The sequence below is a fragment of the Montipora foliosa genome, chromosome 1 (genome assembly GCF_036669935.1).
Source record: "Montipora foliosa isolate CH-2021 chromosome 1, ASM3666993v2, whole genome shotgun sequence".
NCBI classification, from domain to species: domain Eukaryota; kingdom Metazoa; phylum Cnidaria; class Anthozoa; order Scleractinia; family Acroporidae; genus Montipora; species Montipora foliosa.
The window spans coordinates 10,858,174-10,875,673 of NC_090869.1; the positions used below are offsets into that span (position 1 = coordinate 10,858,174).

Sequence of the window (17,500 nt, forward strand, 5' to 3'; positions counted from 1 at the left end):
TATAGCTGAACAAAAGGCTGACAAAAAACGCCCTAGGTGACTTTTGGGATGTCTTTTTCAGTTTTACTTAAAAGAGACACAATTTTGGCTGTCGTTGAACACAAGCGCTCATATTTTTTTGGGGTGGTTTGTTCTTGGTTTTCTTTACAGTTAGTTACTCTGTTAGTTAGATCACTGCTGAATTATTGAGGGAATTGAAGCATTACGAACACAATTCCAATCATCGTTTTTGAACTGCAAATGTCATGGCTGCATAGTCGATGTAAAATATATGGTATCTTTGATGCAGAAGCTCTTAGGATTGTTGGTTCGAACCTCACCTTTAACAAGCATTTTTTTCCTTCACTTACATGCACTTTTCTTTTTAATAACGAAGACAGCAAAACCCAGCATTTGAACTTAATTGCTCAAGTGACCTTAACTGCTCAACGTGGACTTAATCCAGACCTGTTATTGACTACTTAGGCAGGGGAGATTCATAGAGCTCTGTCCTTCCTGTTCAGGACTACACACTAAGTCAAGCAGCAGTCAGTCTTATGTTTTGTTTAAGTTGATGAATGATTTTGTTGACTAAGCCTGTCCAGTCAAGAGGGATGGTTATGTTTTTATTCTTTGTTTAGGCTCACAAAATTGCAAAAAAAAAAAAAACTTTTTCAGAATTCCAGTTATCTTGACTTCTTGCCCGTCAATAACTCAGTGTTTAGACTGAGAAAACTAGGTTAGCAGGATGTATATCATGAAGGGGGAAGATGCTATAGAACTTTATGTTGGCTGTACTGTGAAGTAGGGTTCACTAAAGTTGATTGCCAAGCATACAGCTTGTGTTCTCTTGTATATGCAGTGGACTCTCATCTCATATCCACTTTAGTAGAGCGCTTTTCAAATGAGTGTCGTAAAATCAAAACCAAAGTAATTACTTTGAGCAATCAAAAAGGACCGAGACAATCCAGTAAACCAATCAAAACTCGAAGTAATTTAATACACGTAGCTGACAAAAAGCGCGGGAAAATGTGCACGCGCGAGCCACGATTGGTTTGGGTTTCACTTCTGATTGGTTGAAAAAGTGGGGCGGGAACTTTGAACCAATCACTGAGTGAAGTAATTCACTAATTACTTTCGACACTCAATTGAAAATCGCTCTAAGGAAACAAAAGAGAAATTAGTAAGTAATATGCATTGGTTTCTCACAGTGTCTTGTGTGTCCTTTTGCTGACCAAAGCAAACGAGAAAAGGAAATTCATGGATTGAACGGTGAGCATCGAAGGTGAAGTGGTTATTAAATGTTAATTTGATTTTCCTGTTAGGTTTCACCAAAATGTGCTGCTCATGTAAAACGTGTTATGCATCAGAGGGCTGTCGATGTACACTTGATGCCTGAAATTCAGATGGCTTGTGTGCAAGACCTTGGAAAACACTGCAGTGACAAACTTGATAAAGGAGAGGTAACAATGATAATTAATTTTCTTTTTGTACGAAACCAGTGTATCATATGCATGTCATGATCATCCACATTATTGTAATACATGTATGCCATTTTTTGTAACCTGAATACTGATAACAAGAACCACTCCCTCCTTGCAATGGTAAAAATTCAGTGGAAGCTCTTTGGTGTGCTGGGGCATTACCAGGGCTGTCACATTGCAACAAGTTCTGCCCACTGGTGACGTCTTAGGCTAATTGCATGATTCAAGAATTTTTGCTAGCTACTATTAAAAAAAACCGATTGAAGACAGAGATTCTCTTTTTTGTAAAAGAAATATATATATATTTTTTTTGACAACTACCTGTGCAGAAATTGTTGTAAGTTTTGGGACTTTTCTCTCTTTGAAGCATTGACTGTTCATAAATAGTCTTGTTGAAATGTGGATGGTTGTTACATTTAATTGTTTTGCACTTTGCAGGAAATACAGTGTTTACAAGATAAATTTGATGACCTTGGTCAGAAGTGTCAAAATGCTATCGGCAATTTTACAGAAGAGGAAGGAGAGGTTGGTGTCTTGCACTGTTAACCTCGATCGACCTGTCTGTAGGACAGTTGGTCAGTCTGTGCGTTCGACTTTTCACTCTGTTTTTCTGTATGCTTGTTATCTTATTGTTCAGCCTGTGCTTATCACATACATGTAGGAAAGATCACCAAGGATTATAGTTGAGAAGCTTTTGAAAAATAGCGTGCTATGAAAACATAAACCACATCCCAGAATTGTTATGGCTGGTTGAGATCTCTGATAGAATTTACAAAAATGATCTTTCTCAAAACCACACTTTCTGACCACAATGATTAAACTGGAGTAAATCCCAAGGGAAGAGTTTTCGCGAGCCTCAATAAACATGTTATGTCGGTTAAGACTACATCGCAAAATGCTAAATGACAAATTGTTGGTGTAATATTTTTGGCTTTAGTATAATAATTATCTTAAGAATGCAGGTTTAAGTTGTTACTGTGAGTTTGTTATATGGCCAGTCTTTTTACTTCAGCGAGGGCCCGAACTTGAGGAAGTTTACAAGACTTTAGACTGATGTCGCTAAAACTGAGTGCAGACCTCATCTTGAGAGATTCAAATAGGTTCGACTTGACTCTGAAGATGACTCACGCACAAGATATTCACCCCGCTCCAACTGGAATATGTATTACAAAGGTTGTGGTTTTTTCCTTTAGGATTACGAACTTGACAGCACACTGGTGCGTGCTTGTCGAGGCATGGTGTCAAAGTTCTGTGGAGATGTCATTGCTCAGGGAAATGCAGAAGGAGTCCTGCCTTGTTTAGTTGAACACAAAAATGACCAAGGAATGGACGAAAGGTGCCATGCAGCCATTGAACATTGGCAACTTGTAAGTTATAGCCATTAGGTGCGTTGTCTTACATACGGCGGATGTGTATTTGCAGTAATAGAGCAGTTTTTAGAGGGGGTAGGATTGGTGCAGTGCAATGAAGTTTTCTACTTTGCTCGGAAAGAGCAGACTAAGACATCACAAATCAAAGTTAATGTTGGTTTTTGATGAGAGAGGAAAACCAGAGAATCGGGAGAAATAATCTTTATACAAAGTCGAAAACCAACGAATTCTAACCCCAGATGACGTTGAGTCGGGTAGAAAAGCCAGGACAGATTCTACCCAATTCCTTTTTTTCACTTCATGAATCTTCGATAGAAACAGTCCAGTCAACAACATGACTAAAAATCAAGAATCGCCCCTTGTTGATATGTAAAACCTGATATTCTTTCCAAGCAGTCTCCTCCCTTTGTTTCTTCTCTTTAGATTGAAATGAAAGACTTCAGGTTCTCTCCTGAATTTAAGAGGGCTTGCCGAAGGGATGCTCAAGAATACTGTAGTGATATGAAAGACAAGTGAGTCAGGCTTGGTTGTTAAGAATACTGCTTGATTTTGTTTGTGAGTGATTTGGTTTGTAATGGTTTATTGTAGTCATCATCATGCTTATGTCATCTTTATCACATACGGGACAAAATTACTGAATGCTGATTGGCTGAGATAGAGGGCATTTTTCCATAATCAAGAGGGCATGATTACTTGATCCTGATTGCTTGACAATTGCTTAAAGTGCCCCTGTGACCAAAAAATCAATTCATATTTTTCTTTGGATTTCAAAACTATGTTAACAAAACACTAAAGGACCCACGTTTTAAGCCTTGATTTCAAAAATACACCTCTTTATTTTAACTGGAATTTTCCTATTTAATGGTCCGCCATTACTAACATTATGTTCTTGAGAGAGCTGGATCGAGGAGAAAATGACGTCAAAGGCTCACTAGTTTAAGAATGCAATACGTGTGTACGCTGCAAAATTAATATGCAGCACGGGGGTTTTGGGCTTTCAGACTTTTAAACTCACGCTATGCATATATAATAAGCTGCGTTCACACACTCTGACGTCACGTTTCCCTGGATCCAACCGTCTGAGTTCCAATCGTTCAGTTTTAAACGTGATTAATGGCGGAACGTGAAATCCAAAACTTACACTCAAAGTAAGCGGCCTTTGGATAAAAATCAAAGCTCAAAATTTTGCCAGTCTGGTGGTAAGCAAACACACTTTCAAAATCTGAAGGAAAAAAGGAAGTGGTTTTTTTTATCACAGGGGCACTTTAAGTTGTAACTCCTTTTTGTCCACATATAAGATACATTTAAGCGCTATTTCTGTTGACAGCAACGATTTATTGTGAATTGAACTTCAACCGAATGGGAGGGTGTTGATGGTCATTTGTCGCGGCACTGAACGGGCCTCTCTCTTTAAGCCTGGTTTTCACTATCGACGCAAGCATGCGCACAAGAAGCATACGCAAACTCAGTAGTTTGTAGTTTATTAGAGCCTTTTGTTCGAACAATAGACACTAATTAACAACAAGTAAATGAGCCTCCTTATGCCTGCGTCGCTAGTAAAAACCAGGCCTAATTTTGTCCTTTATGTGATAAACATGTAATCGCAATGCGCCCTCGTGCAATTCAAGTTCAAGTTCAAGTTCAAGTTCATTATTTCACATTTATTCAACTACAATACAAAAGTGTAAAAAAGAAATAATAACGGAGCTAAATTTCCCTCGTAGCTTTGCGACTCGGGCAATTTTTGGTGAAAACTTTGAAAAGACGCGTGGAATTAATCCTTAATTTGCCCTCTGGCCCATGTGACATCTTATATATACTTAGGAACCTTATCATCTTAATTATCATTGTTATAATTGTTTTTATCACCATCGTAATCATTATCATGATACCTGCGTTACTGGTGCTTCTGTTGTTGCGGACCTCGCGGAATCTCGAGTGGTGAAGCCCCGAGAAGGCTGAGTCTTCTCGCTCCGCTCGAAATCTCTCGCGCTCCGCAACAACAGAACCACCAGCTACGCGGGCTATATTATCATCAGCGTCATCATCATTCATAAAATTTGAACTCAGTTGACAGCTGGTTTTGCGTAGAGTAACGGACTGTTATCATTCTGAATATCAGTTTTGATCTTAGGTTTGAAAGGATCTGTCTTAACTTACTTCAATTTAAGGGGAAAAGTAGCTGACGAAAAGGGTCGGCTGTTGGTACTTATTTATACCACTGATCATCATCATCATCATCATCATCAACATCGACTCATGAAAAAAGCTAAGTGCGAAATGAAAACTGTTGGCACGAACGCCTACTGTGATTTCATAATTCTGCGGAATCTCATCTTTAAGCGCCAATGGCCAAAACTGCGTTTTGTCTTCCATCAATCAAACTTCGGACGCCAATCCTAGAGTTGACCCGAATCATGGATGACGTAACCTACCAATGAGCATCTTTGGTTCCCTTGGCACATTAGTACTCGACACCGTTGGAAGACACTGGAATCTGTACGAATCTTTTTGTTTCGTCCTCCGACGCAATTAAAAACTAATTACTGACGCACGTCGAATATGTAACACACGTTGCTGCTTAGAATCACAAATTAGTTGACATAGAAGTTGTATTAATCAACAACCGAAGGCCATCGGATTTCGAACAATTCCTTTTTCACGATTCTATATCTTTACTACTTTGTTGCTTCTTTTGCTATGCTTCTCCTTCGCACTTGGAATTAAAGTTTTGATTTATTATTAGTTATTACCAAAACACTTTTTGCTAAAAAACCTCTAAAATGGCAGCCTAAGGGTATTCGAGTTGTGAACTAAACAAAAACTCCAATAGCCCATTTCCGAGTTGCTGCATGCCTCAGTTTCAAAGCGAGTCCTGGTGCTCAACCATTCAAATGGAAATGAGTTGCTTATTCTCATGCAAATCAAACTCATTTCCATTTCAATAGTTGAGCACCAAGACTCGCTTCGAAACCGAGACAAACAGCAACACGGAAATGGCCTATTCACTTTCCGGAGGCGGCAGAGTCAATTTTCCTGGCTATGATCGGAAATTTGATTGATGGAAGCCAAAATGCAGTTCGGCACTTAGCGCTTGAAGGTGAGGTTTCGCAGAATTGAAAATCGCAGTAACTTATATTAAATACCCAAATCAAAATCTCAACGTAAGCGTCAGGATGATATAAATGTATTATTTGATTCATTTAATCACCGTGGAAATAATATCAGGTGGCGTATATAGGTATCCACTAAAAGGAACTGCAATTGACTCTTTTGTTAGATTTGGGCTTGTTGAGTGCTTGAGTAAAAGAGTTCGTGATGCTGTGATTAATGGCGAGGAACATACCATTTCCGATCAGTGCCGCGTTCATCTGAGAGTTGAAAAGGAAGAGGAGGTCAGTTCGAACTAAATTAGTGTTTCTTCTTTACACAAAGGCCCTCGATCTTTTTGGGAATCTTTGTTTTACATTTTTTTGCCTCGTTAGCACAAGGCTATGGTTTTCCAATCAGTCAGCAAAGAGAAAGTGCATTGTATAATGAGATATCATAATTAAGTAAAGTACGATCGTCCGGGTGAGTGTAGTCCTTGAGTGTAGTCCTGAGAAGGACTGCAATGTCATCTCAATGTCTCCTCAAACTCATTAATAATTCATAACCTGAGTCCACCAATCAACAGCTGTATACCACATCACGTGAATGCGTTTGGATACCCAATGAAAATCTTTAAAGATCTGTTTCTCGGTGTTTGGAACCCCTGATGAAACACTCGCACTCGTTTTTGATATATTACATCTCAAACAGTCCCTCTCAGGACTACACTCACCCGGACGATCGTACTTTACTTAATTATGATATGACTCCTGGGTTCAAACCATTTACAATAATGAGATATCTCTGAAAATTTGAACGCGTTATTCCAGATAATCTCTCGGCGATGATGCAATAGCAGGTTACGAGAGTCGCTGTATTCTTGCTTTTGATTGATACTTTTGTGGGCAAAATGAAACAATGAAAGAAAATGGAAGCAACGACGTCAGCAAAGATTCCCTAATGAGAGGATACGCTTAATTTTGGCAAAGGAAGATTATATGTTTTGTGGAATTTGTAGTTAAAGTAATTCTCTCGCTCATTCTTCGAGTGGAGAATGTGTGTCTGCATCGGTCAAAACTTCCTTACGAGATTTTGTGATCCTCCGCGCCCCAGCGTTTCGGATTTTCCCATCCAGACTCCGCATACGGACCGCTCTAGGGTTTACATTTGCTCGTTCGTTTTGCTTCACTTTTAAACGAAAATCAAAATCACTATTTTAAAGTTAAGTAATACAGTTCCACTGATCCTCTCCAGTGCGTTAGTGCTCAAGGTATTGAAGTGGCATCCAAGACAATCACCCCGTTTCTATTCAAAACTTGTTCTCAAACCAATTTTCCTTGGGAAAAAAAACGTCATTTGCCGGCCTTGGTCGGTCCGTATTGGGTAAACTGTGGCCTCAAGCTCGGCCTGCGGCCTTGGGCCGTAAGCAAAACCTCAGAGGCACAGTGTTTTTTCAATACCGACCTCCCATCCGGTAAACAACGTGACATATATAGTGAATTTAAGATCAGGTCTTTTCGTAAGATATGTACACGCTCGCGAAGGGTTGCCAGGGTTTTTTTTCTTCTAAGGGTGCAAATGGCATTGGGTAACATTTAACCGCTCTTTAGAAAAGAACGCCTGATCGCAGGTTAGGCAACCTTTGTCATGATGAGTTCGACATATTTCGTATTGTTTTTGCCCGAGTTTCTTTTTGCTCTTGTTGTTCTTCTTGTATTGTACGTTTGTGTTGGAAGATAAAAGAAATAATTTCAGTTTTTGCTGAAATATATATATTTTTTTAGTCTGAGGATTTACGGCTTGATCCTATAACATTCGCGGCATGTATGAACGACATAGAGGGTCTCTGTAAAGGCGTCCAATATGGTCGAGCAAAGGTAAGATTATCGCGATTTTAGTGTATGAGCGCAAAACAAAAGATTGTGCACGGTCGTGGACTTTCCAACCTAAATCGTTCATCTTTGTTTGCTGCTTTGATGTTTGCCGAGCTTCAAAACCAGCCCCCTCTATTACCTATGTTGCAAGAGATGATGTTATTTATGTTTTACTAAAACGTACTTCACAAGACATTTAACTTTGGGTGTGAATGGAGTGCTTGTTTCAGAAATTAAATTTTATCAACGGAGTTGATAATGTAAATTGACCACCGTACAGGGATTCTAAAGGCTGACGTTTCGAGCATTAGGGGTAAGGGCTAAGGGCTAACGCTCGAAACGTCAGCTTTTAGAATCCCTGTACGGTTGTCAATTTACATTTCAACTCGGTTGATAAAACCTAATTTTAATATACTCTTCCCCACCGACGCAGCAACACAGTTTCTTTAGAAACTACCCCCATTATTGACTTGTCTCAGAAAGACTCTTTGCATTAGGGTGTTACACTGAACCAACGCGAGAATTGGGCCTTTCCAAGGTGTATTTGGCTTCTTATATCACAATTCTCGTTTCTTCAGTTTTTTTTAACTTCTCATCCTTTTTTTAGTCACGTGACCTGACGTCATACATAGTCCAGTCCTAACGCGAACATGACGCCTAGCACTTAATAACGTGCCAAAGAAACGCATCTTGAGTATGTACTAAAGCTACTCCTAACAGAGGTAGTTACTTCAATCTTGTTTACAGGTTTTGGAATGTCTTAAAGATAACAGGAAAAAGCTGTCGGAAGAGTGCAGGAAAAAGATTTTGGAGCGTGAGGTAAGTTGGTGAAATAGTTTGTTATCAATTGTGGAGTGCTTCTTTCCCCAAGCCATAATCCAAATGCGTTCAGTTTCAGTTCCATTTAATCGTTTGCCCCCCACCTCCTCGCAACGTGGTCCAAGTTTATTTTAGTTAAGTTCTCCGGTTTTCAGTGGGTGTGCATTGAGCCAGCGAGCCAAGCCAGTAAGCCAGCAGCACATATAATACGCGCTCTGTGATTGGTCAGTGTGTGGGCCATATTCGACAGCTCTGTTCCCCGCGATTCCCTGGCCGTAGCCTACCGTAAGCAATGTCTCCTTCATATTTCGAGTTCACTTCTTGTCCCATAAATTGAACTGGAAAAACAATTAAAGAGTGAAGAGAACAATTCACGCACTCGGTTAGCAAAGGTTTTTTCACGTAGGTTAAAAGAGTAAAATTAAAACTGAAGAAAAAATCCGATTGCTCCGTTGCAGCGGTCGAATTACCAGATAGCATACTCTGCCACTACTAAGCTATACGAGACTTATGGGAGCGAATTTTGTTCACTGACAATGTTCACTCTCTACTAGGCTAGGAAAATTTCGAAATGGTACATTCTAGCTGTATTGTTAATTCAAGGCGATGACAACTTTTAACTCGGGTTGATGAAATGAAATGGCATCCGAACACGTACTCGGAAGGTCGTCGTAGCGGGTTCGACTCTTACAAAGGAGTACTCGGTTTTTTTCCGAATTTACTCGACTTAGCATCGAAAAGTCATTTCTTCGTTTCATCAGCCGGGGTTTAAGTTCGACATGCCCTTCATAACAACGTTAAGATTTAACCTAAAGAAAGATAGGGGTTACGTAAGGGTTAAATTTTTGCTATTATATTGGCTATTTATTTGGTCCCACTGGCGCGCTCATTGTCCACACGCTGTCCTCGTCCCATTAGTTTATTGAAGACTTTTAAACGGTTATTGTGCCGCTTCATCCCATCCCACGTTATTCCAACTTGCGTTACAGTGTTAAATAATCGTTGTTTTCTCTTCAGGAGGAGGAAATGAAAGATCCTGAGGTGGACTACAAACTTGAAAGATCTTGTCGCAAGATGATATCGGTTTGTTTTCTCTAACAAATTTACAAATGAATAGAAGTGAGCTCCCTCTATCCCCGCATTTCAATAGACCTTTTTGCAGATACGGCGGCCATTTTAATTTCTATTGTTTCGAAAGACATTATGGGATGCTCAGGGGGCAAATTAATATGTATTTGCCCCCTGGGCATCCCATAATAGCTAATGAAACAATAGAAATCAAAATGGCCGCCGTATCGGTAAAAAAGGTCCATTTTTGTTAATTATAAGCCGTGACGGAGGAATCCGAATGATTTTCACTGCGAAATCCGTTTTCAGATTTTATGTTTGATATGAAATTTTAAAATTTGGACTTACTAAATCTAAATTTTGAAATCGACGTAAGAACCTTCATTTGGGGCCTAACCTTTTTGTATTTCCTAAACGAAAGCACCCAGCGCCCTTCAATGTTTCAAATTTGTGAGTGGCACTTAATTTAAACACAGTAGACTCATCAGGATTTACAAGACTTAAAATAGACTTAATTACCCTTGAAACGACACTGAGATTTCTCTAATGTAATTGAGGATTTCGTTACCTGTACAGGATGCGCGCGGGCGGACCGCAAGATGAATCGATATTTCACTTCTCGCCCACGCTACCCATCCACCAAATCACTTTTTACCACAATTGCTTGTAACCTCGCAATCTGATTGGCTAATTTGCCGTTGTCGATTAGAGTCCAGACAACGCTGTACGCGTCATGCTCGCGCCATTTTGTCACGCAATGTAATAGCCAATCAGGAACGCCCATTTTCGGAAATACACCAATCATATTGCGAGAAAGTTATAGACAACGCTTGCTCTGTCTTTGAGTCATGATTTTGGTCACGCTCTGAAATAGAAACTTTCTTTGGCGTTGAATATTGTGGTAAAAAACAACACTTTGACCACTGTGATGACGAATATCGTTGTCGATAAGAGTACAGACAACGCAGAACCACTTTCGATTTGTTAATCACTTGGAAGCTGAAACGAATGATAAATAAAATAATGTTTATCTCACGAAAGGTTTTTGAAGATTTTTTTCACCAAGGTGAGAACGTCCTTTTTTAATTAATTTTTTTTTTCTGTTGTTAGTTATTCTGCGAGCATGCGAACCCCTCGGAGATATTTGATTGCCTCAAAAAGAACAAAAATCAACCAGAGATGGAACGCAGGTAAGCGTTTATACTGCATCATCACTGAAATTGCATATCAGCAATCTGCTTGCTCACCCTTGGTCTTCCCTACTCAACTGATGTCGGTGATTTATTTTGGGTTGCGTAGTGGTAGCAGTAAAAGTAATGATGATGACGATGACGATGATATATCTTTTTCAAAAGGGATATAGAGACAATCGGTTGACCATTCGCAAAGCATAGTGAATTCGAAAATTAGCACTCGTTTCCTGGATTGACCCCAGTTAGATGCACATCCAATTTTGATATCCAACATTAAGCATTTGCTATCTATTGCGAACAGGCCTTTTCATTTGCATTTTTCAGCTGTAAAGATATGATCATCAAACGGCAAATAAGGCAGGCTCAAGGTAGGAAAGAAATATATATATGTGTTGGGACGCGTTTGTGGGCTATGGGCTATGTACTATGGACTATGCACCATGATTTGACCAGCAGAAAAAAATACAGGTGTCTGCCTGTTCACGGAGATTAAATCCTGTCGTAGATTGTTAATGCCTAGATGGGTGACCAACCTGGACCACCCTTGTGGTATGGTTGCAGGGAGAGCAATAAGGGCCTAGTGGTGACAGTTTTCGCCTCCCACCAATTTGGAAGAGATTTATATCCTGGTTGTCACCAGAATTGAGTTGAATTTGTGCAAGTTCTCGTCCCTGCTCCGAAGGTGTTTCGTCATGTTGTCTCGTTCCTCCTTCAACAAAAATCGGCTTATAATCGGCTTGTAGTTTATTCGTCTTTCATGGGCAGTTACATCCCTCATTAAATAAAATGTGAAGTGAACATTCTTTCTCTCCTTGCAGGAGCCGATGGCTTGGAGCGTGCAACTTTATTGTATTTGTGGAACGGTGTTTTTACAGACCGAGTTATTTTTAGATTGGAGAGATTATTACCCATGGGATTGAGAATGGCCACTCGCGTGCAAGCCAAATCTTATTTAAGAACTTGTCTAAAAATAACTTGATCTGTACAGCCTGGTTTTCACTGGCGACGCAAGCATCAACACCAGACTCATACGCAAACTCAGCAGCTTGTTGTTCATTTGAGCCTTTTGTTAGGACAATAGACACTAATTATCAACAAGTAAATGCGCCTGTTGCCTGTGCTTATGCTTGCGTCCCTAGTGAAAACCAGGCTTAAAAATGCCGTTCCATAGACCTAATATTGGAGTTGCAGGCACCTGGTCGCTCTCCTGCTCCTTATTTTAAAACTCATCTGATCTTCAGCTTAAGTTTGCGAGGTTTTCATTCGCGTCGTGGCACCGTTGCTGATTGGTCAGGGCACCGGAAGTGTCATCTACGGTTCCTCCGGTTTTCCCGTCTGGACCCAAAACCTATCGTATGATTTTATGAGTAGATTTTATTTGATTTCTGTGAATACAGTGTCCAACAGTTCGTTCCCCAGCGCTAAATACACTTGACGCTTAAATAAAATTCATTATCATGTACTAAAACAGTGGATAGCGCTGAAGACGCGCTCTGATTGGCTGCTCAAACTCCGAATATCCTTTGCTATTCATCCCCGAGTAACTCGCGCGGGATTTGCGGCAGAAAATGGGGAGCTTAAGCTCGCGCGTTTTTGAGACGCGGATGGCAACCGGAAGGGAATATTTCGCGAGCCAGGGCAGTGGTGTCTCCCAGATTTTTATACTAATCGTCTCTGATGGAGAAAAGAAACTTGGCAATGAAATGTGCTTGTGCGAAGACAAGTTAAAAGGGAAAACAGCTCACTTCCGGTTGCCGTCTGCGTCTCAAAAACGCGCGTGCTTAAGCTCCCTAATATGGATCAGTACGCAGCTATTATAACGGCTTTAGGGATTGGTTCAGAAAACAATGAACACAAAGAACGATACAAAGGAAACAGTTGACCCAAACTCTAAACACAATAGAGCTGCGTCCTAAAGGGATGCAATGAAATTAGAGGTTGTAAAAAGCTGCGTCCTATCTTGGGGAAAATATTGTAATCGTTACAGGAACAAGGGAGTTAAAATCATCTTTTTGTTCTATATTACCTCGCTGTTTTAGTATGTACTAAACTCAGTGGCGGTGGCTCTTTGTGGATATTTACCTCGCCTCGGTAAAATATTTGTTAATTGTTAACTTAAAGTAACAAAATAACTGTCTTGGTTTCAGACGTGGTACTGAATCCACTGTTGCTGCGCTTTTGCGAGTTAGACCTCCCAAAATTCTGCGGCAAAGATTCATCCACTGGAGGAGGCAAGATTATTGCATGTCTCAAGAAACACTATGACGTATGTTATTACCAGAATTCTTAATGGCTTTCTCAATTTCTGTCAACCCATTCATGCCTGATGCGGCCCTAACTGACGAGTAGAATCGTCTGGCGTTAGACCGAGTGAAATCTGTAAGTCTCTTTCTCAGGACTGAAAAGGGTAATAGGTTAATTTTTTTTTCAAATGCCTTGCGGAAATAAATCTCTTCAACCACATTATACAATTCCTTGCCGTTTTCTGATCGAGTTTTTGCTTTTGAAACCTGGAGTCATTTGTCCCACGACTGCGTCTGTTCTCGAGATAACGTTACAAAGTGCCTTGAAGTGCAAGCATTTTTTATTTCCAAAATGTAAAGCAGACCCTTGCCTCTCATTTGCCTGGGGACGAAACGCTGCCTATTTTGGTAACGTTTCGTACCTTGGCGGGCCGTAAAAGGAGAAAATTCGAAGAAGGCAGAAGATTTGTTTACGGTACTGATATATGTTTATGGTGTTAACTTGCGAACGAAAACACGGAAAATTAGGTAATAGTCATTATTTTCTGCTAAACGGATCAGTGCATCAGTTACATCTTTCTACATGTCAGTCGTAAACGTAATGGAGTTTGTTCTATTTTCGTAGGGCCTCCACAGACGAGGCAAGTTGTTATCGATAACTTTTTAGTTGTCTAACAAGAAGTTTGGTTTTAAAAACTTTGGTTATAAAAGTTAACGCTATAAAATCGACGTTTCGATGTCGACGTGACACCCTTATCAAGATATAAAGTTGAGTGGAATGAAAAGAGCTAATATATACAGAATAAGAATACACATATTGTTCTAAAATACACTTGGGAAAACCGTGGCAAAATATGTTTAATGAAGGCAGAGAGATTTATCAAACAACGGAAAATATCCGAGATTTTAATCCATTCACCCCTAACGCGGCAGCCACAGACGAGTTAAATATGTAAGTGTCATTCTCAGGTAGGACTGGGTTCTAGAACACTTAAAGTGCGTTCGATTGGCCGTATTCCGGAATAGGAATGCAGGGAATAAAAGTTAGAAATGCTTCGTTTTTACGGAGATTCACATTAAAATTGTCAAACACCCGCTAGAAAGCTATTTTGAACACATCTTTGTTAACCATTAATATAATATAGCTTCCAAAAACGGCTTGTTCTCACTGTTAGAGACGATTAGTTTAAAAACCTGAGATAAACCACTGTCATGGCGAGCGAGCGAAATGTTCACTGCCGGTGTCCGCTCTGTGGCTCAACAACGTCGCGTGCTTAAGCTGCCTTATAGCTGCAACCTGATTGGCCAATACTCGGTTCTAATATTAATCTTGACATTTGATTGGTTGAAGGGAACTATCCAGATTTTTCTCAAATTGGACGGTTTGTTCAAAGCTGAAGTAAAAGTTCCAGCAAAAGCTATCCAATTTATTTTAAATTTGGAGAGTTGGCAAAAATTAATAAAAAAAAAAGATCTGTTGGCAATATTGGATTTTGATGCAGCTATATAATTAATGGTTGAATTGTTCCTTGTTTTAGAACCTTTCTGATGAATGCCGGGGGTATACCGCACAGCTCATGCGAGAAGCAGGACGTGACTACAGAATGGATGCTAGGCTTGTTGCGGAGTGTAAAGATGAGGTGGGAATGGGCCGTTTGCATGAAACTGTAACATGGTGTAAAATCTGCCCTGCTGCTGGATGGCAAGCTACGCTCTGAAACATCCAAAACAAAGAAAAGTCACGCTTGGCTGGTTGGAATCGCTTTGTTTTGGAGGCTGTTGCATACCTTTTGCCATCCACTGTGGCGGATTTTGTACCATGTGACAATCAGATTTTGGAACGGAGGGGTTGAAAATTTGTGCGGATTCCTTATCCAAAAGTTAATCTGTATATCCTCGATACATCCTCCGCGTTCTCCTCTAAGTGAAATAGAACCCACACGAGTGGATGCTACACACCCCGTCCTCCCCACCCACCTCACTTTAGACATTTGGACATGTTGGACATTTATTTTAAAGGCCCATGTTCACTCAAAACATTGCGCGCTTCACCCTGCGAGCAGCGCCTCCTTTTGTCTTTTTCTTTACTGAGGAGGAGAAAAGTAGGCTCTGCCCGAATCGCGTCAACTCTTTGAAGCCGCCGCAGCCCGAGCTTCTGGACTAGTCAATCTTGCTTTCTCTCGTCAAACTGGTTTTTCCAGTGCGAGCGTCCGTTTAGTGACAAAACCGATGGTTATAATTGAGCCCGCTGTACCGTGAAAAACCAAGATGGCGGCGAGATCTGGCATATTAGGCTTGGGTTCGAGACTGTATCCTGGCAACATGCAGCGCATATTCAATAAAGATCTTACTCGATTCATGCAGAACCTTTCTCGAGAACGCCAAAATCGAGCAAGCAAAAGAAAGGCTCTGCTTGCAGGGTGTGCGCGCTTGTGCTTTGAAATAGTTCCAGCGTTTTCATTGGGTACTCGCCGGTGATTTTCGGACTTTCCGGTTTTCTGATTCGGATTTCTGTGCGAAATTCAACGCGGCGCTCAATGTCTTTTGGGTGAACATGGGCCTTTAGTTCATTTTATTTATTCATTAGTTTGCATGGAGAAAACTCCGTTGGACAATAAAGCCGTTGTGATTATTGTTACTGCAGTTTTCCTTGACCTTGCGTGACACTGAATTATACCGCAACGGGACAAGTTAGGTCTAGAGCCCGGATGAACATGTGAGCTCGAGAGCCACGAGTAAAGTTTCCTTTGCATTAAAAGTATTTTTGTGCTTTGTCAAAAGAGGGTAGATTAAGGTTTACGGGTTTACGGACATTGAGACATCACGGATAAGGTTTCAAGGTTTCTAAGGACATAGATGTAAGTTTATCGCATTTAGTGTCGTTTTATTTTCTTTGTGATTTCATGATTTAGTGTGCGTCTTGTAATTTCGGTTTTAATTTGTATTTTAGTTTTTCGTTACTTCATCACCTGTTACTTGGATTTGCTTTATTTTACGGTTATACGCAAGGTTAAAGTTGAGTCCAGGGAGACCGGAAAATGCGTGTGAACGGTCTGTGTAATTGAATAAATGCTTGTTAATTATCGTCCTGTGAGTTAGCAGTATGCCATTTTTGGCTGGTGTTACCCTGCACTCACAATTATTATTGCGGAATGGTTCATGTCTCCTCTTGTTTTGCTCACAAGGTCAAGAGGCTCTGTACAGGAAAGGAATCATCTCCGTCTCAAGTGACTGATTGCCTCAAAAAGAATATAGGATCAATTCAGTCAAAACCCTGTCGAGTGGTATGCAAGTTGATTTTGGTTGTTACTTACCTCTTAGCCAACGCAACAACGCAACCAACACGCTGTCTTCCAGCCCTCACAAAACGATGAACAATCCTCTCCGCGAAGAATTCCTCCCAAAACATCAACATGTAATCTTTCTTTATGTTGCGAGCATTAGTGAGTTGCAAGGAATAAAGCCTGGTTTTCACTAGCCATGCAAGCACCAGCGCAATCATAGGAGCGCTTATTTGACCGTGAAAACGGGTTTGACGCAAGCATGAGCAAAAGTGCAGGGATTAATTTTTTTCTTTTTCCTTGTGCTTGCACTTATGTTTGCGTTCGCTTGCGTTGTGTGAAAACGAAACACAGCATAAGCACAAGGAAATTTGCTACGTCTGTCCAATTAAAGAGATTCCCGGCGTTTGACCATTGAACAGAATTGCAGATGCCGTGGTTGATTTTTATGCTTATGTCGACGTTCGTACGTTTCACTAGCATAAGCTACTTATGCTTGCGCTTGTCCTTGCGTCGCTAGTGAAAACCAGGCTGAAGTGACCCAGTGGTTAGGAAGCTTGCCTTGAGATCCGGAGATGTTGGATTCAATGCCTTTTCTGACAACTCGTTGAATTGATACATACATACATTCATACTTAATTGACCATTCACCCCCCCCCCCCCCCCCTAGGGGCTTTTCAGGCGACAGAACAGAACATTCAACAACCACAACTGTTAGGAATCCCAACTGGCCGGAGGCAAACTAGTTGCCTATTTACAAGTGCAGTTGAGAAGTTGAACCAGAGACTACCAGGAACAAATTCAACGAGTGGCCAGAACGTGTCCCTAACGTATCCCCGGATCTCAAGTCAAGCGACCTAACCTCTGGCCCGCACTGCTTGCTGTGATCCTGGTAGTCTCCGGTTCAACTTCTTGCCTGCACTTGTAAATAGCCAACTGTTTTGCCTCCTGTCAGTTGGAATTCTTAACAGTTGTTTTTTGTTCAGTTCTGTCGTTTCGTTGATTTCGTTTCATTGGGGTTACCGAAATGTTGTAAATTTCTTATTGTTCTCGTTTTTACAGGAGGTGTTTCGCCTTGTGAAGGAAGGTCGCTCAGATT

General features: G+C 40.6%; 1 protein-coding gene across 1 annotated transcript in view; it reads left to right on the top strand.

Annotated features, from left to right (window-relative positions):
• Positions 1-17,500, top strand: part of LOC137980583 (Golgi apparatus protein 1-like) — a 54,688-nt gene that overhangs the window by 32,657 nt on the left and 4,531 nt on the right. The window contains exons 14-27 of the mRNA XM_068828066.1: positions 1,305-1,442; positions 1,902-1,988; positions 2,657-2,830; positions 3,257-3,345; positions 6,114-6,228; positions 7,708-7,800; positions 8,545-8,616; positions 9,634-9,699; positions 10,795-10,874; positions 11,202-11,245; positions 13,025-13,143; positions 14,659-14,760; positions 16,306-16,404; positions 17,464-17,500. The exon at positions 17,464-17,500 is cut by the window's right edge and continues 84 nt beyond it. Coding sequence (XP_068684167.1) covers positions 1,305-1,442; positions 1,902-1,988; positions 2,657-2,830; positions 3,257-3,345; positions 6,114-6,228; positions 7,708-7,800; positions 8,545-8,616; positions 9,634-9,699; positions 10,795-10,874; positions 11,202-11,245; positions 13,025-13,143; positions 14,659-14,760; positions 16,306-16,404; positions 17,464-17,500 — 1,315 coding nt within the window. The remainder of the gene's footprint in view (positions 1-1,304; positions 1,443-1,901; positions 1,989-2,656; positions 2,831-3,256; positions 3,346-6,113; positions 6,229-7,707; positions 7,801-8,544; positions 8,617-9,633; positions 9,700-10,794; positions 10,875-11,201; positions 11,246-13,024; positions 13,144-14,658; positions 14,761-16,305; positions 16,405-17,463) is intronic.